Raw genomic sequence first — 24,324 nt, 5'->3', positions numbered from 1 at the left:
GGCATATGGAAGTTCCCAGGGTAGGGGTCTAATTGGAGCTATAGCCACCGGCCTACACCACAGCCACAGCAACTCGGGATCCGAGCCGCATCTGCAACCCACACCACAGCTCACAGCAATGCCAGATCCTTAACCCACTGAGCAAGGGCAGGGACCGAACCCGCAACCTCATGGTTCCTAGTCGGATTCGTTAACCACTGCGCCACGACGGGAACTCTCAGAATTTTTTCTAGCAAAAGTATTAGTCCATTCACATATTCTCCCACAGGACTTTGTTCCCATCATAAGTGGTACTTTACATATTATAATTAACTATTTACATGTAACTATTTGTATGACTTCCTTAAGGGGAACATATATAACTTATTAGCTGCTGTAATACTGCTCTGACCTATGTCTACAACTGTCACTATTAGCCTGTTATTGTTAGCTTGAAATATTGAATTTAGGCACATGTGAGGATGGGATTTATACCACATCCATAAAGATCTATGGTAAACTTTTTCCTGAGCAAAGTCTCAATATATTTTTTAAATATCTTTCTTTCAGAAGCAAGGGGAGTTAGTTGGATAAGAAAACAATGAGTGCTGGAAATAACTAAGAACAATGAGTGCTGGAAAATAACTAAGTTACTACTATTAATACAATGAGATGGGAATGGGGGGAATTATTGAGATGTTGTTAAGGAATACAACTTGAAACTAGGAGATGAATAAATCCTGGAGATGTACAGCATAGTGAATATAGTCAACAATACTGTATTAAATATTTCAAAACTGCTAAGAGACTAGATCTTAAATGTTCTCACTACAAAAAAATAAAAGACAATTATGTGATGTGATTAAGGTATTAGCTAACACTTTGGTGGTAACTGTATCACAATATATAAATGTATCAAATGAACAAGCTGTACATCTTTTTTTTTTTTTTTTTTTTTTTTTTTTTTTTTTTTTTGCTCTGAAGGGCGGCACTCACGGCATATGGAGGTGCCCAGGCTAGGGGTCAAATTGGAGCTACAGCTGCTGGCCTATGCCACAGCCACAGCAACGCCAGATCCAAGCCGTCTGCCATCTCCACCACAGCTCACGTCATCACCAGATCCTTAACCCACTAAGTGAGGCCAGGGATCAAACCCACATCCTCATGGATCCTAGTCAGGTTTGTTAACTGCTGAGCCATGAAGGGAACTCCACAAGTTGTTCATCTTAAACTCATATAATAATATATGTCAAGTGTGTCTCAATTTAAAAAATTATGAGTTTATTCATCTCATTTAATGTAAAAATTCATTGTTATCCCATGCTATAACATTCTTTTCCCCAGTAAATTGATTTCACCAAATAGGTGCTCTCAAAAACTAGATGTACACATTATTTTTCTAACTGAAAGGTGACTAAGAGACTTCACTTATTTATTTTTTTTGGTTGCACGCGTGTTACATGGGAGTTTCTGGGCCAGGGATCAAATCTGAGCTGCAGCTGCAACCTACACGGGATTCTTAACCCACTGCACCAAGCTAAGGATCAAACCTGTACCTCAGCAGCGACCTGAGCTGCCACAGAGACAATATCAGATCCTTAATGCACTGTGCTGCAGTAGGAACTATTAGACTTTAATATATAGATCTCAGTACAGAAATAATGAATAGTGGATTAAACTAAAATTCAAGGAACAATTCCAATGTTTCTACTTTGATCAACTGGAGAGATAATGATGTCTTCAACTTTAAGAAAAATACGTAGGATATAAGTTTTGAGTACAGTTTCTGACATGTTGAATTTGAGGTTTAGATATTTAATTATATTGAGTTCCCTTCGTGGCTCAGCAGTTAATGAACCTGACCAGGATCCATGAGGATGCAGGTTTGATCCCTGGCCTCGCTCAGTGGGTTAAGGATCTGTTGCCGTGAGCTGTGGTGTTGGTTGCAGACAAAGCATGGATCCCGAGTTGCTGTGTGCTCTCGAATTGGCAGCTGCAGCTCCGATTCAACCCCTAGCCTGGGAACCTCGATATGCCATGGATGCGGCCCTAAAAAACAAAAATACATATATTATATGAGGACTAAATTGGTTTTAGATTTGAAAAAGAACACAGTAAAAAAGACTTTGTATAACATTAGTGTGACAATTAAAAACCAAGAGGCTTGTTGGTTTTCTACTCATTCTGTTTCGTCTTAATTAAGAGTTTCTGGAGTAGAATTACAAAGAATGCAGTTAGTCCTTTCCACATTTTGGCCTGCAATGTTAAGCCCTACCTTTAAGCAATAACTTACCTGAAGGCAATGAGCCCTTCTGGTGTGATGCATGCTGCAACTGGAGAATATGGAAGCAGTCATTTAAGCAGTTCATAGTTGCCATGGAAGTAGCCTTGAGCATTAAGAGATCCTGGTCCAAGGAACTAAGATGGCCAGAAGCAGGAAGGCATTCAATTCTTCTAATTAAGTCTCTTTGTTGTCCTTCAGCATGAGACATCATCTAAAGAAAACAACAGTTCTGTGTGCCACTCATAATTTCTGTATAACATGTATACACACACTTGCCATTTTTTAGGATATTATTAGGCTTAGAAATCTATTTTAAATTTGTTTAGCTATTCTCAATTAATAAGCATTTAATAGTACTTCTCAACTGAGCAAAAGACGGTTACCTTTGATAGCTGCACTGTTTTTTTAGTGGCAACAAAGATCAAAAGACTTGTCTTCTTTCCTTAACAGTATAAATTTATATAATCACCAGAAAGAGCATTCCAGATCATCTTTAATAGCAGCATTAGATGTTTCACTCCAAAGTAAGATTAACTGCCAGTCTGGGCTCTCAGCCACTTTCTTGAGAGCACCTCTGGACAGGCTCAACTTGAACCTACAGTGAAAAGACTTTCCTAATCTAACTTTCTGGTCCCATTACGTTGATTTTGGAGCAAATACTGGATGTAACCTTTACAGGTTAAAAGAATTCAACACACTTTTTGGTTAGGAGGCCTATGTATATTTCCTAAGTCAAAAGAATAACAATGATAATGGGCAACCTAATTATTTAAAATGACAACAATTTATTATGCTTAATTACTTTCAATTGTGAGCAGAAGGTTCTCAGACTGCCAATCCTTTGGACATTATTTTAATTTACACAGAAACTCTATAGCTTTCAGGGGTTCTGTTTCAGACAATTATTAATACAGTTTATCAGAGGGAAATGAAATGCAAAATGATTCTGCTAAGCAAATCAAGTGTCATACATGAAATAGCCCCTGAAAACATGTCATAGTACTGGATCATCCACCCTTACCAGAAAGCAGAGTTGTTCAAAATAAAGTGAAGATCTATAAAGGCATCTTTATACATCTTCCTCAATTTACAATGGAGTTACACCCCTATAAACCCATTGTAAACTGAAAATATCCTAAGTCAAAAATACATACACATAACCCACTGAACATTAAAGCTTAGCACAGCCTGCCTTAAATGGTGCTGGAAGTTTTACATTAGCCTACAGTGGGCAAAATCATCCAACATAAAGCCTCTTTTATTTTATTTTTTTTTGTCTTTTTTGTCTTTTTTTTGTCTTTTGTTGTTGTTGTTGTTGTTGCTATTTCTTGGGCCGCTCCCGCGGCATATGGAGGTTCCCAGGCTAGGGGTTGAATCGGAGCTGTAGCCACCGGCCTACACCAGAGCCACAGCAACGCGGGATCCGAGCCGCGTCTGCAACCTACACCACAGCTCACGGCAACGCCGGATCGTTAACCCACCAAGCAAGGGCAGGGACCGAACCCGCAACCTCATGGTTCCTAGTCGGATTCGTTAACCACTGCGCCACGACGGGAACTCCAAGCCTCTTTTATAATAAAGTGTTCAGTCTCCCATGTAATTTATTGACTACTGTGCTGAAAGTGAAAAAAGAATGGTTCTATGGGCACAGGATGGTTAAACTCTTTCAGTTGTTTGCCCTCACGATCACGTGGCTGACTGAGAGCTGTGGCTCACTGTCTAGTATCAGGTGAGAATACTGTACCTTGCATCACTAGCCCAAGCAAAGATCAAAATCAAAATTTAGGGAAAAGTTTCTACTAAATTCGTATCACTTACACATCATAAAGTCAAAAAATCATAAATCAAATACTGTAAGTTGGGACTGTGTGTGTATAAATATTTTTGTATATAAATGTCAGGACCAACTCTCAATAATTGAAAATAGGCAAATAAATCTATAGTATTAGAAGTCAGGGTAGCGAGGAGGATACAATGATGGACAGGGATGATAGGGTCTTCTAGAGTGCTGGTAATATTTAATTTTTTAATCTAGGAGGCCGTACATAGAAATTACATCAAGATGCACACTTATATGTCAGTTCTCTTATACATGGATACATGCGTAGAAGGTTAATTAACAACAGGATGGAGACCAAAGGAAGGGGGCCAAACAGGATCCACTAGGTTTACCTCTGGTCTAATGAAAAAAACCTCCATGATTAACTAAAGAGAGAAGGAAGCTAGATAAAAAATTACAGACAAAATTCTGTAACTAGTTGAGGCATAAGTCCCAGATTTCTAGAGACAGTTCTAGTTTATGCTTCAGTCCTGCTATAATTATGTCTAACCATGTTCCAGTTTGAAGAACAAATTACATACTTACCCTATCTTTTCATTTTACAAGAATTTCTTGGTATATAATTAGAAATGGGAAGCTTATATTATGCCTCCCTTGTATCTCTCACTGGTCTAGAGGTCCTAAATATAATTGCTTCTTTCCCTCTGCTTCTAGTAATGTTAAGATACAAACTTTTATACTTGTCGGATTTCTTTCTTTTTTTTTCTTTTTGCCTTTTCTAGGGCCACTCCCACGGCATATGGAAGTTCCCAGGCTAGGGGTCGAATCAGAGCTGTAGCCACCAGCCTATGCCACAGCCACAGCAACGTGGGATCCGAGCTGCGTCTGCAACCTACACCATAGCTCACAGCAACGCCGGATCCTTAACCCACTAAGTATGGCCAGGGATCAGACCAGCAACCTCATGGTTCCTAGCTGGATTCGTTAACCACTGCACCACGGCGGGAACTCCAATACTTGTCAGATTTCTTAAACAAGTCATAATAAGTGCTAGTACTGCTGAGGGAAAAAATTACCATTCAAGATTATTATTCTGAAACAATGCTGAATTTATTACAAGAGAGAACTGTCCTTTCTGAACAAATGAGAGTTAATTTAATGCACTTGGGGGCGAAGTACAAAAGTAATGGAGCAGAGGAAGTATGGCCTTTCAGGACTGTCTAACATTCAGAATTAACCATGCTAAAACAGGGCTGTAAATGACTGAATCAAGCTGGTTAAACAGGCTCTGTGTTACCTGCTAAGGGCTTCAAACCAGAGACAAACAAGTTTGTTTTTTGCTTTCTTGAACTTAGAGAATGCAATGTCTTATTCTCACCACAAGAAAAACATTTGAAAAACTGGACATTTATGGAGCTCCTACCACAGTGCCATGGGTTAAGAATGTAACTGCAGCAGCTCAGATACCTGAAGAGGTGTGGGTTCAATCCCTGGCCTAGCACAGTGGGTTAAAGGAGACAGCATTGCCGCAGCTGTGGCTTGGTTTCAATCCCTGGCCTGGGAACTTCCATAAGCCATGGGCGCAGCCATAAAATTTAATAATAAAAATTGGACACTCTAATTAAAAACACCTGTACACTAGACTACACTATTCAGAAAGCACAAAGGAATAAAAAGAAAGATGTACACTTATAATTTGTATAATTTTCTAATACTATGGTATAAGCCAATAAAAGTTCAATAAAGGAGGAAGCTCCAGTCTGGTGCAGTGGGTTAAAGATCCAGAGTTGCTGCAAGTGCAGCATAGGTTCGATCCCTAGACTCAGAACTTTCATAGCCACAGGTGCGGCCAAAAAAAAAAGTTCAACAAAGGAAAAAACCACAAGCAGGATATTAACAACATAAATAATCAGCTATCACACAATAATAACATTTGAGAGAAATGGTCCAAACATTTTGTGTAAATAGCCCAAAAAGCCACTTGCTAATGCTGATATTAGAAGTGAAGAGGCCCAAGAAAAAAAATAAACTTTAAATAAATTGTAATTACAGTGCAAATGTTAAAATTTGGTTATAGTTCTTTCTAAAGCGAACAAATGAATTGACCATTCATTTCTCTTTTTTGGGTGACACCCATGGTATGCTCAGCCAGGGATGGAACCCGCACCACAGCAGTGATCCAAACCATAGCAGTAACAACATCAGAGTCTTAACCCACTGAGCCACCAGGGAACTCTGAGTTGATCATATATTCAGAATAAAATAGAATTTATCTGTGAAGCTGTTTTAGTGACTGCCGCAACAGGAACTCCCTGTTGTTTTGTTTTGTTTTTTGTATTTTTAGGGCCACACTTGTGGCATATGGAGGTTCCCAGCCTAGGGGTCAAATCACAGCACAGCTGCCAGCCTATGCCACAGCCACAGCAACGTCAGATCCAAGTCACATTCACGACCTACACTGCAGCTTGCCGGATCCTTCAGCCCACTGAGTTAGGCCAGGAATTGAACTTGCATCCTCATGGATACTAGTCGGATTCTTAACTTAATAAGCCACAATGGGAACTCCCCAGGAACTCCCTGTTCTTGACATTATAAAATCAGCTCCTCAAGAAAGAAAGTCAGGAAAGCTGAAAACTTGCGTAAACTGTATTTTGTGGCTAAATATAGCAAATATGGTGAGAGTATATATCGCTTAAGTGGCATCTAGTTTGTGTGAAAACCAGATTAGGATCATGATTTTATGACTCATATTTTGATTGCCTATCTCCCTTACTGGGCTGATCATGTTAGTGTCAAAGTACCTCCCCAAGATATTTATTAACTACAAAGGGAAAGACAGCAACTTTACAGTGGAGAAATCCAGGAGAAGCTACAGTAACCAAACAATCAAGGCCAACATCATCAGGCATTAGATGTACTGACATCATGAGCTCCCTGATATAAGGTACTAAGGATACATATTTTCCAGGTTATTTTTTCCAAAAAATGTAAAATCTCTTTCAAATAATAAGAAAACATCAGACAAATGCAAATTTGGAAGCACTGAACAAAAATAACTGGATCTTCATAAGCGTCAAGATTATGAAAGATAAAGAAAGACTGAGGAACAATTATAGATAAAAGGAGACTAAGTAATAATAGCAACCAAATGATCCTGGACAGGATCCTAAAACTTACTTTTTTCTCTCTTTTTTTCTTTCTCTCTCTTTCTTTTTTGTCTTTTTAGGGCCACACCCACAGCATATGGAAGTTCCAAGGCTAGGGGTCAAGTCGGAGCTATAGCTGCCAGCCTACACTGCAGCTCACAGCAACGCTGGATCCTTAACCAACTGATCAGGGCCAGGGATAGAACCCACATCCTCATGGATACTAGTCGGGTTTGTTACTGCTAAGCCACAAGGGGAACTCCAGAACTACTTAAATTTGAACAAAGACTAATAACCATGGTATCTATATTTCCTAGTTTTGATATCATGTGATAAAAGATGGTAACACTGGGTAAAGTTGGGTGAGGGGTACATAGATATCCTGTATACTTGTGCAACTTTTCTGTAAATTCAAAATAAGAAGCTTTCAAAAAGTTTTCTCAACTTATGAAAACTGTTAGCTTTGGTTTTACCTTAACACAAATCTTTTCAGTCACTGTCTTAAATAAAAACTGCTTAGGAAAAGGCTCAGAAACTTTCCAAGGACCCTGGCTTTCATAAAGCATTTATAGCTCCCACAATAAAACACATTCCAGCCACAAAACTGAAACAAGATTCTTAAATCCATGGCATCATAAGCAAGGCTAGGGAACAATATGCCTCTAGAGACTAGATTATGATTTTAAATAATTGGTACAAACACTCCAAATGGACTATTTTTTCACAAACAGAATTATTCCATTGGAATATAGAATGTTCCTAATAGAGTCATAATCTTATAGTTTGCCTGTTGAGTTCTCAAAAGCAAAAAATCAACACATTGAAGACATAGACATTCAACTTAATTTTTGTTTTTGCATGTGGCATTGGCACAAAGATCGCCAAATAGGAGTCACCACTCAAATCCTAGGAAAATTACTAGAAACATAATTCAAGAAGGTTGCCATTAAATTAATTAGTTCTGTAAGTAAATACCTGTCCTTCCTAAAGAGGTAGTTGTGAAACTTTGGGGACACATGCTCTCTACGTAAAAGTGTCAGAGTCGCATGCTAAATATTAACAGGCTATCACAATGATATGAAAGGTATATATAAAGTCACAGAACATTATAGCGTGGGTACTGTTAAGAAATGACCCTGGGTGTGAGAATAACAAAACAACCATTAGAGCAGGAAAGAGAAGAATAGGTGATTAAAGGGGTCACAGGAGAAGAGAAGCTAAGGGGAGATATGACAATAGCTGCAATATATCAGGTAATAAAAGATCCTTAGCCAAATAGAGAACTCCACAGATGGCTAAAAATCTCAAATACAAAAAGGTTGCTCTCCCCTGAAAATGTGCATCATAATTCATGACAACTTCAACTATATGTTTTTTGCTTGTATTTAACTTGTTGTTTTGTATTTTTTTGTTTTGTCTTTTTGCCTTTTCTGGGGCCGCTCCTGTGGCATATGGAGATTCCCAGGCTAGGGGTCTAATTGGAGCTGTAGCTGCTGGCCTACGCCACAGCTCACGACAACACCAGATCCTTAACCCACTGAGCAAGGACAGGGATCGTACCTGCAACCTCCCGGTTGCTAGTCGGATTCGTTAACCACTGAGTAACGACGGGAACTCCTTGTTGTTTTGTTTCGTTTTATAATGATTTTTATTTTTTCCATTATAGCTGGTTTACAGTGTTCTGTCAATTTTGTAACTGTACAGCAAGATGACCCAGTAACACATACATATATGTTCTTTTTGTTTTGTTTTATAATGTATTTAACTTTTTACTGAAGTATACTGACACATAATATTATAGATAGAAAAGTACATTCGTCACAAGTATATAGCCTTGATGAATCTTCATAAACCAAATAAAGACACCCATGTAACTAACACCCAGATCAGGAAATAGGACATTACCAGCATCTCTGACGAACCCTCAGACTGCCATTACTAGCCATGATTGAAGAGTTCCAAAAATTTCATAGTGGCCTAACTTTTAAGGGTTATGGAACACACTATAATACAAGTCCTGTCCCTAGATGTTTTCCTTTATTCTATCCCTTGTTATCTTAACCACTTTTTAAAAATTTTTAATTTTATATTGGAGTATAGCTGATTTACTGTTTTATTAGCTTCAGGCATACAGCAGTGTTTCAGTTATACATACACATATAGCCATTCTTTTTCAGATTCTTTGCCCATATAGGTGATTAGAGAAGACTGAGTAGAGCTCCCTGTGCTCTACAGTAGATCCTTTATATAGAGTTGCAGATATATGTTATACCTTAACAACTTTTAGTTATTTATTTCTGGCCACACCTGAGGCACGTGGAAGTTCCTGGGCCAGAGTCTGAACTCACACTGCAGTTGTGGCCTCTACCACAGATGTGGCAATGCCAGATCCTTAACCCACTGTGCCACGAGGGAACTTCTTTAACCACTTTTAGTATTTCCTTTTCCTTTACTGTAGATTAATATATCAGTACCTTAATTTCTCCAAGACACAAACACTGATCTTTATCGACAGACTGAATACCATCAACACAAATACTAAAAATGGTTTGTTCGGTTTTTTTTTGTTTTTTTTTTTTTTTTGCTTTTTAGGGCTGCACCTGTGGCATATGGAGGCTCCCAGGCTAGGGATGGAGTAGGAGCTGTAGCTGCCGGCCTATGCCACAGGAACAGAGGATCAGAGCTGTATCTGCAACCTATACCACAGCTCATGGCAATGCCAGATCCTTAACCCACTAAGCGAGGCCAGGGATCAAACCTGTGTCCTCATCATAGATGCTAGTCAGTGAGCCATGACAACAACTCCTAAAAATGTATTGTTTGATGAAAAAAAGGTGTTTATAATGATCACTTATTTATAGCAGGACTACAAAGTATGTCAAAAGCTATGCTTGTTTATCTCAAGTATGCTATTTCATCTCTTTACATCTCAATTTCTTCATCTATAAATATAACCCAAAATAACTTGTTAGAGGAAACAGTCTCCCCAGCCTCTTGCCTTAAAACATCTGGGTGTGAATTTATAATATTATTTTCACAATCCACTACATAGAGATCTATAAGCGCTATCAAATTTAACTCAGTGAACCACACTTGGATTATTTAGAACCTAACAACTGCATCCTTTATTAACTAGAATTATTTGGTACTCAGTATGAAAAATGAGGAAAATTGTAAGATATGGCAATATCAAGGATTTAACCATACCATTTTTGTGTGTGTTTGAAATTCTCTATTTATATGTACCAGTTTTTTTTAAAAATAGTCATTTGTTTAGTCTTCCCATTAGGTCTAATAACCCTTTTGATCATACACTGTACATTAAAGGAGTCTGTGATTTTACTTAAGGTACTAAAGATAAAGACTTTTGAAAAATGACAGTGTATATAGAAACTAGTTGACAGACTCAAGGAAACTTAGGACACCTGAAGAATCAGGGAATCTTAAGGACTTAAACATTGAGGGCCCAAAAAGACACAAACAGGATTTAAAAACCAAAACCAAGCAGCTAAGATTACTTATGTATTTTAACTTGATTTCAATTCATACTTACTTCTCTGACTTCCACAAGATGGTCTGGAGGTAAGTTAGCTCTTTTGCTCACTGATTGTAGTTTGGAATGTCCAACATTAAAAAAGGAAATGGCATTTTGACTTGGTCTCCTCTGGGATATAGGAGAATTACCACTAGATGCAAGTGAGAAGCTCCGTGATTTCAGAGGAGGATTATTCTATTAGACAAACAAAAATAATTACTCCCTTTTTAAAATTCAGGATAACCCTCAACCTATCTATACTGGAGGCTTACACATGAACAGTTTCAAATGTAAAATTAAATAAATATATAAATAAAATTAACTTCAGAATTGACTACAAGAACATTTCGGAAGATGATAAAATTTAAGACTGTCAAAGCTTTAAGTATTTCATACATCCTATATTAAACTAGTAATTTATTTAGAAAATTAATTACAGGTTTGTGCTGTCAAAAACTTTTTTTTTTTTTGCTTTTTCTAGGGCTGCACCTGAGGCATATGGAGGTTCCCAGGCTTGGGGTCTAATCAGAGCTGTAGTCACAGGCCTACGCCAGAGCCACAGCAACATGGGATCCGAACCATGTCTGCAACCCACACCACAGCTCACAACAACGCCGGATCCTCAACCCCCTGAGTGAGGCCAGGGATCAAACCCACAACCTCATGGTTCCTAGTCGGATTCGTTAACCACCGAACCACGACAGGAACTCCAAGAACTCTTTTCTACATTAGACATGTATTAGAATAATAAAAATGTCTCATTTTAGATCTTTAAACACCATGATTGAAGCAAAAAATATAATCACAATACTCAATATAATAAATTTTCTACTGTAACATTCAAGTATCTTGGGATCAAACTAGCACTTTCTGTACACTACCAATGATTAGAATCTTACAATATGAATAAAGCTTTTATGCTGGATTTCCTGAAGACTAAGGTATAGACTAAATCACAACTTTAAAAAATTGAGATATAGGGAAAAAACAGTAGGAAGAAAAAAATGGAGGTATGGAATCCTTTAACTATGCTGCCCATGTATTTGTTTTTAGACACTTCTAACCTCAGGATTAAGTACTGAGACCTTCCTTTTCATCTTAAAACAATAAAAGACTCCAAAGGAGATATACAAATGATCCATAAGCACATGAAAAGATACTCAATATTATTAGCCATTAGAGAAATAAAATCAAAATCACAATGAAATTCTACTTTACATCCATTAGGATGGCCATAATTCTAAAAAAAAAAGACATTAACAAGTACTGGTGAAGATGTGGAGAATTGGAACCCTCAAGTACTGCTGGTGAGAATGTGAAATAGTATGACTGCTTTGAAAACAATTTGGCAGTTCCTCAAATAGTTCAACAGTATAATTCAGTAATTCCACTCTCAGGGATAACCTAGAGAAATGAATTCATGGATTCACACAAAAACCTGAACACAAATGTTCATAGCAGTATTACTCATAATAACCACAAAATGGGAGTTCCCGTCGTGGCTCAGTGTTCAATGAACCCAACTAACAACCATGAAGACACAGGTTCGATCTTTGGCCTTGCTCAGTGGGTTAAGGATCCAGCGTTGCCATGAGCTGTGGTATAAGTCGAAGACATGGCTTGGATCCTGTGTTGCTGTGGCTGTGGCATAGGCCAGTGGCTCCAGCTCCGATTAGACCCCTAGCCTGGGAACCTCTATATGCCACAGGTGCAGCCCTGAAAAGACAAGACAAAAAGACAATAATAATAATAATAATAATAATAATAATAACCACAAAATGTAAACAATCCCAATGGTCATCAACTAATGAACAGATAAACAAAATGTGGTATATCCATACAGTGGAGTACTATTCGGCCTTAAAAAGGAACAAAGTATGATATATGCAATGACACAGGGGAACTCTGAAAACACTACTGCTCAGGTCAATGCTGTGGCACAGATTCAGTCCCTAGCCCGAAAACTTCTACATGTCATGAGTACAGCCAAAAAATATCTTTTTATTTATTTATTTATTTTTTGCTTTTTAGGGCCACACCTGTGGCATATGGAAGTTCCCAGGCTGGGAGTTCCTGTTGTGGCACAGCAGAAACAAATCCGACTAGTAACCAAGAGATTGCAGGTTTGATCCCTGGCCTCGCTCAGTGGGTTAAGGATCTGGTGTTGCCATGAGCTGTGGTGTAGGTTGCAGACATGGCTCAGATCTGGCGTTGCTGTGGCTATGGTGTAGGCCAAAAGGCTGTAGCTCTGACTGGACCCTTAGCCTGGGAACCTCCATATGCCATGGGTGTGGCCCTAAAAAGCAAAAAAAAAAAAAAAAAAAAAAAAAAAGGTTGCCAGGCTGGGGTCGAATCAGAGCTGCAGCTGTTGGCCTACACCACAGCCACAGCAACTCGGGATGTGAGCCACGTCTGCAACCTACATCACAGCTCATGGCAATGCCTGATCCTTCACCCACTGAGTGTGGCCAGGGATCAAACTCACATACTCATGGATACTAGCTGGGTTTGTAACTCACTGAGCCACGCCAGGAACTCCAAAAACAGTAAAGTTAAAAACCTTTCCTAGGATTTCCCTGGTGGTCTAGTGATTAGGATTCAGTGCTTTTACCACTGGGTTCGATCCCTGGCCTGGGAACTGAGATCCCACAACAAGCTGCTGCACGTTACAACCAAAAAAAAAAAAAAGAAAGAAAGAAAGAAAGAAAGAAAACCCACACCAAAAAACTTTCCTCATTTTTGTACATTAATATTATATATGAATCCACATACCTTGCCAATAGCTTCAGTGTGGTGTTGCGTACATATCTGAAGTCGGCTAACCCAGTGTTGTCTCTCTTTAGCATCTGTGGCTAATAAAAAGTATATACAAGTTATTCACATTTATATTTATTTTTAGAATACAATGAATTGTCTACAGCATAAAGAATATAGCCTTGAAAATCAATGATTGGTCCTTCTCTCCCTAGAGCAAATGTCCCTGACCAGAGGAAGGATGGAAAGAGGCCAAAGTATCAACCATATTAGGTAACACCATAGCTGGATGTGGATATTTCATATGGAGGACAAATTACACACAGCTAGGTGGGTATATAAGATTGACATGTCTTTACTTTCTCATAAAAATATGCTCTTCTTTAAAGAAATAACCTGTATAAACCATATGATGTGTACTCAAAACATTCTTTAAGCTCTCTAGCAGCATGCTCAGTTAGGATTGTCATTATACATTATGTGTATTAATTACATAAAAACATAAACTATATAAATTTAACTTATCTAAACAGAAGTTATACTTCATTTAATAAATATAAGCATTTTAATAAATCCCAATCATGTACATTAGTCACTAAAAATGACAAAGAAAGCATACCAACTAAATCAGGAAAGGAGGTAAAATATAACTCTGTGGAAGACATTTTAAAAAAATTTTAAGAAGTCTGTCTTTTTAGATTTCTCAATAATCAGGATTTATCCTACACATATTTCTCAGAGGGCCCAATCTTAAACAGATTCGAGCACTGTGCCACTTAAAAAAAAAGTATTAATTAAAACAGATTACATAAATCCTTACAGCAATTCCAAGGTTTAGAATATGGTGTCTGTATCATCAATGAGAGCAGTTTCTATTTCCAAAACCTAAATGAAAGCAGGGAAGTACACCAACTTCTCAAGGGAAGAAGAAAATCATACTATTAATTCTCATATTGTCATATCTCAGTCATACCTCTGAGTTTATACTGTTCCCCACTGGCAGCATTTACAGTGAAGGTGTGAGAGTCCTCATCACTGGGTGAGATTACAGCTCCTGCAAGCTGCAAAGTACCTCTGGGTTTCTGATTTCTAGACTGTTCATTCACAAAGTACTCCAACAGCCCAGCTTCATTGTTTAAAACAAAAAACCTGTAATGATTGAAAAAAAGTCATAATTTTAAAATATTTCCCCTGGTCAAACTAAAGCAAACCAAATTTTAATCATAAACTTTGGATGTTTAGCTATTAAAAAAAAAAAATTCAGGAGTTCCCTTCGGGGCGCAGCAGAAACGAATCTGATTAGTATCCTTGAGGATGCAGGTTTGATCCCAGGTTTGATCCCTGGCCTCGCTCAGTGAGTCAGGGATCCAGCGTTGCCGTGAGCTGTGGTGTAGGTCGAGGACACAGCTTGGATCGCACATTACTGTGGCTATGGCAAAGGTCGGCGGCTGTAGCTCCCATTCAGTCCCTAGCCTGGGAACCTTCATATGCTGTGGGTGTGGCCCTAAAAAGAAAAAAGAAAAAAAAATTCAAAAGTATTTCAAGAAGTACTTAGAAACTTACTAGTCTGAATTTCCTGGCAGTAAGTGTTACTGAAAATTCAATGTGTTTCATAAAAGACATGAAACTGCGAGCTGAGAAAGAGACATTTGACAGGGAAGTGGCATACCAGATAAAGCAAAAAAGGAAACAAAGATACAGTATTCCTTCAAAGGAAGATTTCCTCCCAGAATTCATTAACAGGGAGGGAAGGTAAGTGGCCCAAAGACAAATGGTAGAGAGAATTTTTATTTAAAATTCATTGGAAACAAATCAAAACCTGAGCTCTGAGGTTAACAAATGCTAGGTAAGACATGAATCTGATTTAAGATTTAATCAGTGGAATAAATAATAAGAATAATGCCAAAGTACAAAGATTTTGTAAATGTATCATTCATTAAATAGGTCACAACTAAAGATTACTCATCCTGTTTAAAAATGAAAAAGCTGCAACAGGAGATGCAGAAGCAATAAGGAACTTGAAACTAAATAATGAAATACTGATACACTTTGGAAAAGAATTTGATGTTCTGATTCGGTTTTAGATAACTACTTTAGGAAATATATTAATTCAGATTCCAATTTAAGTAGTGTAATAGTTCTTTTCTTTAGAAAAAATACTAAAAAGTTTCTGTTTCAAAAAAGTAATGTTTGGGTTTAGGGCAATTTGGCATTCTACCTGTCAGTGTGTTCTGTAATAGAACCAGGTAGACAATTTGATCCAGTTCAAGTGCCTAGAAGATATTGTCTTAAGCAACAGCTTAACCATATCAAACTGGGAGAGAATGGAATCAGCCTTTTATTCTGAGAAAGAAAAAGAAATGATGAGAAGCAAGTAAAAAAAGTTGGAAGCGGCTGCCTGAAAAGGGAGATGGAAAAGCAAAAGACTATTGTTTTTCTTATTCATCTTTTAGCACATTCGTGATTTTTAAAATTATGTTCACTTACACTAATTACATTTGATAAAAGTAATTTTAGTATTTTTGTTTTAAACTTCCAATTCTTTACTAGAGGAGTTAAACATTCATGTGCTTATTGACCATATGTAGTTCTGCTTAGTGAACTGCCCCTCACATTTTTGCCTATTTTTAAAAGGACTAACATTATTTTCCCTAAGATTTGAAGGGATTATTCATTAACACAAAAACAGCCACTAAAATCATCTTAAATTTCTAAATCATGTGACCTGTACTTAGTAATCTGCTATGATCTGAATGTGCCCCTCCCATAATTCTTATGTGGTAATCTTAACACCTAAAATAATGATAGTAAGAGATGGGTCCTTTAGGAAGCAATCAGGTCACAAGGGTGGAACACCTTCATGAATGGGATTAGTGCCCTTAGAGGAGACCCAAGAGAGCTCCCCTGCCCCTTTTCGGCCATGTGACAATACAATGAGAAGTCTGCAATCCAAAAGAGGACCTCTACTTGGCCAGGCTGGCATCATGATTGTGGCCTTCCAAACTCCAGGACTGTGAGGAATAAATTTGTTTTGTTTTGTTTTGTCTTTTTGCCATTTCTTGGGATGCTCCCACAGCATATAGAGGTTCCCAGGCTAGAAGTCCAATTGGAGCTGCAGCCACCAGCCTACACCACAGCCACAGCAATGCCAGATCCGAGCCTCGTCTGCAACCTGCACCACAGTTCATGACACACCAGATCCTCAACCCACTGAGCAAGGCCAGGGATCGAACCAGTAACCTCACGGTTCCTAGTCGGATTCGATAACCACTGAGCCATGACGGGAACTCCATAAATTTCTGCTCTTTATAAGCTACCCAGTCTGAGGCATTTTGTTACAGCAGCCTGAAAAGACTAAGACATGACTCTATTACAAAAAATTCATCAAGTAATTAGAGTTCCCGTCGTGGCCGTGGCGCAATGGAAACAATCTGACTAGGAACCATGAGGTTGCAAGTTCGATTCCTGGCCTTGCTCCGTGGGTTAAGGATCTGGTGTTGCCATGAGCTGCAGTGTAGGTTGCAGACACAGCTCGGATCTGGTATTGCCGTGGCTCTGGCGTAGGCTGGCAGCAACAGCTCCGATTAGATCCCTAGCTTTCAAACCTCCATATGCCATGGGTGATGACCTAAAAAGACGAAAGAAAAGACCAAAAAAAAAAGTAAGTAATTGGAAGGGGTCTGCTATCAAGAAAGCAGTCTCTTGAATACACTAAAAATCATTTGAGTTGTATGCTTCAAAGGGGCACTATATCTCAATAAAAGTGTTAACAAAAGGAACAAACGAAACAAACAAGAAAAAAGGACAAAAAAAAAAAAGAAAAAAGGAAAGGAACGAATGAAGGAAATAAGGAAAGAGAGACATCTCTTCATGCTGTTCTAAGCAATAAGCCCAATTCATTGCAAACAATCAAAGGAAAAAGACTGGTCTCTTCTCTTAAAAGTAGTCATATTCAGGGAGTTCCCGTTGTGGCTTAGCGGAAACGAATCTGACTAGTACCCATGAGTACCCAGGTTTGATCCCTGGCGTCGCTCAGTGGGTTAAGGATCTAGTGTTTCATGAACTGTGGTGCAGGTTGCAGATGAGGCTCGGATCTGGCATTGCTGTGGCTGTGGTGTAGGCTGGTGGTTGCAGCTCCAATTGGACTCCTAGCCTGGGAACCTCCATATGCCATGGGAGTGAGGCCCTAAAAAGCAAAAAACAAACAAACAAAAAAACCCAAAAAAACAAACAAACAAAAAAACATAGTCAATTTAGGAGTTCGAATTGTGGCTCCTTGGGCTCAAGACATGTTGTCTCTCTGAGGATTCAGGCTCAATCCCTGGCCTCGCTCAAGGGTTGCTGCAACCTGTGGTGTAGGTCACAGATGCAACTCAGATCTGGAGCTGCCATGGCTATTGTGTAGGCTGCAGCTGCAACTCTGATTCAATCCCTGGCCTACGAACTTCCATATGCTGCAGGTATAGCCATAAAAATAAAAAAAAAAAATTAAAAGTTGTCAGTTCAGGAGTTCCTGCTATGGCACAGCAGATTAAGAAATTTCCATATGCCATAGGTAAGGAAAAAAAAAAAGTAGGCAATTCAAAGATAATTTGGAGAATGTTTGGAAATCTCAAGTTTGCCATGAACACATATTTCTTATTCCTAAAGTATTACCACAAATTTACAAGATGGGAGGCACTCACCTAGATATACCAAAAGTAACATCAAGGAGGGATTGGTAAAATGATAGAAGTGAGCCAAAACTGATAATCTAACACAGATAATGCTATGGACCCACTGGCAATATACAGCATTTTGGGCTGTCTTTCAGTACATGGATTAAACCCCAATGTTCTTCCTTCATCCCTTCTCTGGGATTCTTTTACAAAATGGGTGGATTGGGGAATAGAGTGACAATACACATAGTGAGGAAACTTAATAGCAAAAAAGCTATTTTGCCCAGAAAGGTACTAGACTCTTGATTATGTGTTTTGGGTTTGTTTTTTTTTTTAGGGCTGCACCTGAGGCATATGGAGGTTCCCAGGCTAGAGGTCGAATAACAGCTGTGGCTGCTGGCCTACACCAAAGCCATGCCAGATCCAAGTCGCATCTGCAACCTACACCACAGCTCAGAGCAACACCGGATCCTTAACCCAGTGATCGAGGCCAGGGACTGAACCCACATCCTCATGGATACTAGTCAGATTCGTTAACCACTGAGCCATGATGGGAACTCCCTGACTTCCTTTTTTCAAAAAAAATTTTTAGGAGTTCCTGTCGTGGCACAGCGGAAACAAAGCCTACTAGGAACCATGAAGTTGCGGGTTCTATCCCTGGCCTCGATCACTGGGTGAAGGATCTGGCGTTGCCATGAGCTGTGGTGTAGGTCTCAGATGTGGCTCGGATCTCGTGTCACTGTGGCTGTGGCTGTGGCTAGCAGCTGCAGCTCCAATTCAACCCCTAGCCTGGGAACCTCCATATGCCCTGGGGGCAGCCCTAAAAAGCAAAAAAAAAAAAAAAAAGTTTAATGAAAGGTGGTAACCTTAGAGAAGTACCCTTTTCACTTCAATGGGAATGATCCCCTTCTATGTTTTTTGTTTGGTTTTGTTTTGCTTTTTAGGGCACACTTGAGGCATACGGATGTTCCCAGGCTAGGGGTCTAATAGGAGCTACAGCTTCCAGCCTAAACCACAGCCACAGTGACATGGGATCCGAGACATGTCTGCAACCTACACCACAGCTCACGGCAATGCCTGATCCTTCACCCAGTGAGCAAGGCCAGGGATGGAACCTGCAACCTCATGGTTCCTAGCTGGATTCATTTCTGCTGTGCCACAACGAGAACTCCCCCTTCTATGTTTTCATATTTGGCTTTGACCTCTTATATTACCTCCAACTTCTTGCACATCATTCTTATTTGAAAGCCCTACTGTTACTTCAAACTAAACATGGCCCAAACTGACTTCTTTTAAAAAAGATGACATGATCATTAACGCTTCAACTATTTTTTGAATGTTGGAAAACCATTCTTTCATACATCATGTCCCATTTTCTAGTTGCTTAAGGTAGAAAGGCAAATTCAGCTCCAGTTATTCCATCATAGCCAAAAGCAGAAACCTCCAAGTGACATGTATTAAGAAGCAGCATGTTATAATGCAAGGAACATAGATTTGGGAGTCAGAACTATATGAGTTCAAATTCTAGCTTTATCACTTTTAAATAGCTTAAAAACACAATGAGATATCACTTGACACCCATTAGCATGGTTATTATTAAAACACACACAGACACAAAATTGCAAAAATAGTATTAAGCATTGGGAAGATGTAGAGAAACTGGAATTTTTGTGCATTGCTGGTGAGAAAGTAAAATGATGCAGCTGCTATAGAAAACAACATGGAAATACCTCAAAAATTAAACACAGAATTACCACGTGATCCGGCAATTCCACTTCTGGGTATATTTACAGAAGAATGAAAGCAGGGACTTAAACAGATATTTGTATACAAATGTTCACAGCAGCATTATTCCCAACAGCCAAAAGATGGAAGCAACCCAAATGTCTACTGACAGACAATCAGATAAACCAAATGTGCTCTCTACATACAAGGGACTATTATTGAGTCTTAAAAAAGTAGGAAATTCTGGGAGTTCCCGTTGTGGTTCATCAGGTTAAGAACTTGACTAGTATCCACAAGAATGCAGGTTTGCTCCCTGGCCTCAATCAGTTAAGGATCCAGTGTTGCCACAAGCTGCACAGGTTGTGGATGCAGTTTGGATCTTGGATGCTGTGGCTGTGGCTATGGCTCCAGTTCAGCCTCTAGCATGGGAACCTCCATATGCCACAGGTGCAGGCCTAAAAAAGAGCAAAAGAAAAAGTAAGACATTCTGATACACACTACACGGGTGAACCTTGAGGACATTATACTAAGTGGCGTAAGCCAATCACAAAAGAGCAAATATTGTATGACTCCACATACATGAGGTATCTAGAGTAGTCAAATTCATAGAGACAGAAAGTAGCATAGTGGTTGCTAAGGACTGGGGGGAGGGTGGAGTTATTGTTTAATGGGTACAAAGTTTTAGTTTGAGAAAATGCAAAAAGTTCTAGAGATGACTGGGGGTAATGGTTGCACAACAATGTGAATGTATTTAATGCTACTGAACAGTATGCTTTAAAATGTTTAAAATGGTAAACTGATTTTATGTTTACTTTAGCACAATTAAAAAAAGTTTAATCCCCTGCCCCACAACTACCAATTACACGAAGTATTTAAGATAACTGTTGCTGCTATTTATGGATTGCTTGTTTGACCTTGGGCTGGATATTTAAACCTTCCAAGGCCCCAGAGAAGTTTTGAGAATCCTAAATAGGCACTTAACACAATCTCTTTGCTGTCCGTTCCAAACCACCCTAAAAGCCTAACCACTGCAAGCACACATAGAAGCCCAAGGCAAGTGGACAGAAGAGTCTAATCTTAATACAACAGTAACTTTTGAGGCTTTTGGAGGTGGCAATTTGAACAGATAGTAACTTCCCCTACCCCTAAAAAGAAGAAAGTCATCAGACTTCTAGAATATATGGTAAATCTTTCTCTAACATGTTCCCCAGCCATATTTATACTGAAGTATTATCAGAACATGAAATTATCAGGAGTTCCTGTTGTGGCTCAGCAGAAACGAACCCAACTAATATTCATGAGGACTCGGATTTGATCCCTGGCCTTGCTCACTGGATCTGGGATTGCTGTGAGCTGTGGTGTAGGTCACAGACGCAGCTGGAACCTGGCACTGCTATGACTGTGGTGTAGGTCGGCAGCTGTAGCTCTGAATTGACCCCTAGCTTGGGAACTTCCACATCCCACAGGTGCAGCCCTAAAAAGAAAAAAAAAAAAAAGAAAAAAAAAAAGAAATTATCAGCCCCATTTCTGCTCTCTCGGGAGAAAATGTGACAGAATAGTCACACTTACCTGTACTGCCACCCAGTGACGAGGTTGGTGTACTTCATTAAGTAGCCATACACATTTTCCATGTGATCACTGTTTCAAAAAGATCAGAAAACATCAAAGTCAGGGAAAATTAGAAGAAATTCCAGGAAGTTAACCGTACAATTTAAAAAATAACTGTAGACAAATACTTTTTCTACAAATGCCTCATATTTACTTCAGAAATAAAATTTATAGGTTAACTGACAGAGCTATTTAATTCCCCCTATTTCAAATCCATAGGACTTTATGGATTCTTTTTTTTTTTTTTGTCTTTTTTTGCCTTTTCTTGGGCCGCTCCCGCGGCATATGGAGGTTCCCAGGCTAGGGGTCGAATCGGAGCTGCAGCCACTGGCCTACGCCAGAGCCACAGCAACACAGGATCCGCGTCTGTGACCCACACCACAGCTCATGGCAATGCTGGATTCTTAACCCACTAAGCAAGGGCAGGGATCAAACCCGCAACCTCGTGGTTCCTAGTCGGATTCGTTAACCACTGCGCCACGATGGGAACTCCATTTTATGGATTCTGAAAGAACCCGAGTTCTTCAAAACAAGTATAATACCCCATAAATTATTATACAACATTTCAAATACAAAACTGTTACATAAGTGTAAAATTACATAAATGTGAAACAAACTTACTATAAATATAATTATAAATACAGTATTTTATAACTTAATTCAATACTAAATAAAATCCAGGAGTTCCCATGGCTCAGGAGGTTATGAACCCAACTAATATCCATGAGGATACAGGTTCAATCCCCGGCCTTGCTCAATGGGTTAAGTATCTGGAGTTGCCACAAGCTGTGGTTATGAGAGATCAGGAGTTGCTACGGCTATGGGAGACCCGCAGCTGCAGCTCTGATTCAACCCTTAGCCTAATAACTTCCATATGCCATAGGTGCAGCTCTAAAAAGAAAAAAACAAATAAGTAAAATCCAGTTTTATGGTTCTGGAATAAACTAAAAAGGTCTCTAGGTTGAACAGTGCTTCCTCACTTCTCTGGTGGGACATGCTATGTCTTTGATTCTTTGGGCTTCCAAAATGAAGGTCCTGGCTTTGGGGGGTTTTTTTTGGCTGTGCCTGTGGCAACATGCAGAAGTTCACAGGCCAGGGATCAAATCAGTGACCTGAGCCACAGCAGTGACAACACTGGATCCTTAACTTGCTGAGCCACCAGGGAACTCCTGATTCTGATGAGGAAGGTCACAGTGGTGACCCCAGACAGGCATGAGGCAAAGTGCTCACTGCAAGTGTTGCCACTGGGAAGATTTATTCGGGACCTGTAATATTAGCCTTACTACAAGTCATTTTCTTTACTTCTTGTCCCCTTTTCCCATTTATTAGATATTTTCTGTTATAGTGGTTCATAGAAAACACAGTATCTCATTGATACTTCTTTTCTAATGCTTTAAGTTTCCTTATGCTTATGAAAAGATACTAAATCTACAACTACACTGAATATTTTTTTTTTTTTTTGGCCACATCCATGACATGTGGAAGTTCCTAAGCCAAGGACCAAACCTGAGCCATAGCTGTGATCTGAGCCACAGCAATGACAATACTGAATCCTTAACCTGCTGTGCCACCAGGGAATTCCTGATGTATCTTTTTGATATATGTGCTTCATTTTTTATTTTACAATTTACGTTAAGAATTCTTTTTAGGAGTTCCTGTCATGACGCAGCAGAAACAAATCTAACTAGGAACCATGAGGTTGCAGGTTCGATCCCTGGCCTTGCTCAGCAGGTTAAGGATCTAGCATTGCCGTTTGCTGTGGTGTAGGTCACAGACTCAGCTCAGATCTAGTGTTGCTGTGGCTGTGCCATAGGCTACCAGCTGTAGCTCTGATTCAACTCCTAGCCTGGGAACCTCCATATGCTGCAAGTGCAGCCCTAAAAAGCAAAAAAAAAAAATTCCTTTTAAACTCAACTAAAGTTTTAACTTCATACAGATAGTAAACATTTGTTTTTCCTACTAGTCCTGAAACACAGGGCTTATTTGGTAAAACTGCAGCTAACCAGCATCTAGGAAATGGGAAGTATTAGGCAATTGGCAACCTTTAAAACATGGACACCAAAAGCAAAATCAAAGGTAGAGCTAACACAAACAACAGAACAAAATTCTTTAAAGATTTAGATTAATTTGAGTAACAAATGAAAAGAGATAAAGATACACTCTCAGGCAAACAAAATGACCAAATTGACTCTAAGATTCTAACAACTATTTTTATAGGAGAGCAAGTAGGAGGATGCCTCAGGGATAAATAAACTCAATGTTGGGTCCCTTTCTAATTTCATTTCTTCAAAGTACTTGAAAATAAAGATCAAATCTGAGAATAAAGAACTGATCCCATGACCAAGAAAATGTCTTGGGTGGTTGTTTTTTTCCCCTGTATTTCTCTACCATTCTAAGGCTAGTAAACAACAGTTTACTAAGTGAAACTGCTCAAGTCCTTTTGGTTTCATGATGTCACTAATCTCAAGAGACAAAGGTTGTCAACTTCTAAAATGTCAACACAAAGCTATGATAATTATATATCTATTCTGTCATGTTAAAACTGACACTACTAATTTGAATTCTCATTTCACTATCTTCTAAAATCCACATCTGGGAGTTCCCACTGTGGTGTAGCAGGTCAAGGATCCAACATCTTCACTGCAGTGGCTCTGGTCGCTGCTGTGGCACAGGTTCGATCCCTGGCCTGGGAACTTCCACATGCCCGGAGTGTGGCTGAAAAACAAAATAAAATAAAATCCACATTTGGAGGAAGGATTCTTCTCCAGAAACCCAACCCACTGGATTTTTGCTATAGGTCCTCTACTTCCAGCCCTAAGTCACAGCAAAGCTATTTCTTTCAGTTCCATTGGTAC

The 24,324-nt window shown here is 39.1% G+C and overlaps 1 protein-coding gene across 2 annotated transcripts in view; it reads right to left on the bottom strand.

Moving 5' to 3' along the window:
* OSBPL11 (oxysterol binding protein like 11) overlaps window positions 1-24,324 on the bottom strand; it is an 88,802-nt gene that overhangs the window by 48,268 nt on the left and 16,210 nt on the right. The window contains exons 2-6 of one of the 2 annotated variants that reach the window (XM_021070201.1): window positions 21,431-21,499; window positions 14,452-14,627; window positions 13,497-13,576; window positions 10,743-10,919; window positions 2,273-2,474 (exon numbers count right to left, since the gene is read on the bottom strand). In XM_021070201.1, coding sequence (XP_020925860.1) covers window positions 2,273-2,474; window positions 10,743-10,919; window positions 13,497-13,576; window positions 14,452-14,627; window positions 21,431-21,499 — 704 coding nt within the window. The remainder of the gene's footprint in view (window positions 1-2,272; window positions 2,475-10,742; window positions 10,920-13,496; window positions 13,577-14,451; window positions 14,628-21,430; window positions 21,500-24,324) is intronic. The other variant, XM_021070202.1, reaches the window with a different exon arrangement.

The sequence above is a fragment of the Sus scrofa genome, chromosome 13, assembly GCF_000003025.6.
Source record: "Sus scrofa isolate TJ Tabasco breed Duroc chromosome 13, Sscrofa11.1, whole genome shotgun sequence".
NCBI lineage: Eukaryota > Metazoa > Chordata > Mammalia > Artiodactyla > Suidae > Sus > Sus scrofa.
This window is presented reverse-complemented; position numbering and strand designations above follow the sequence as displayed.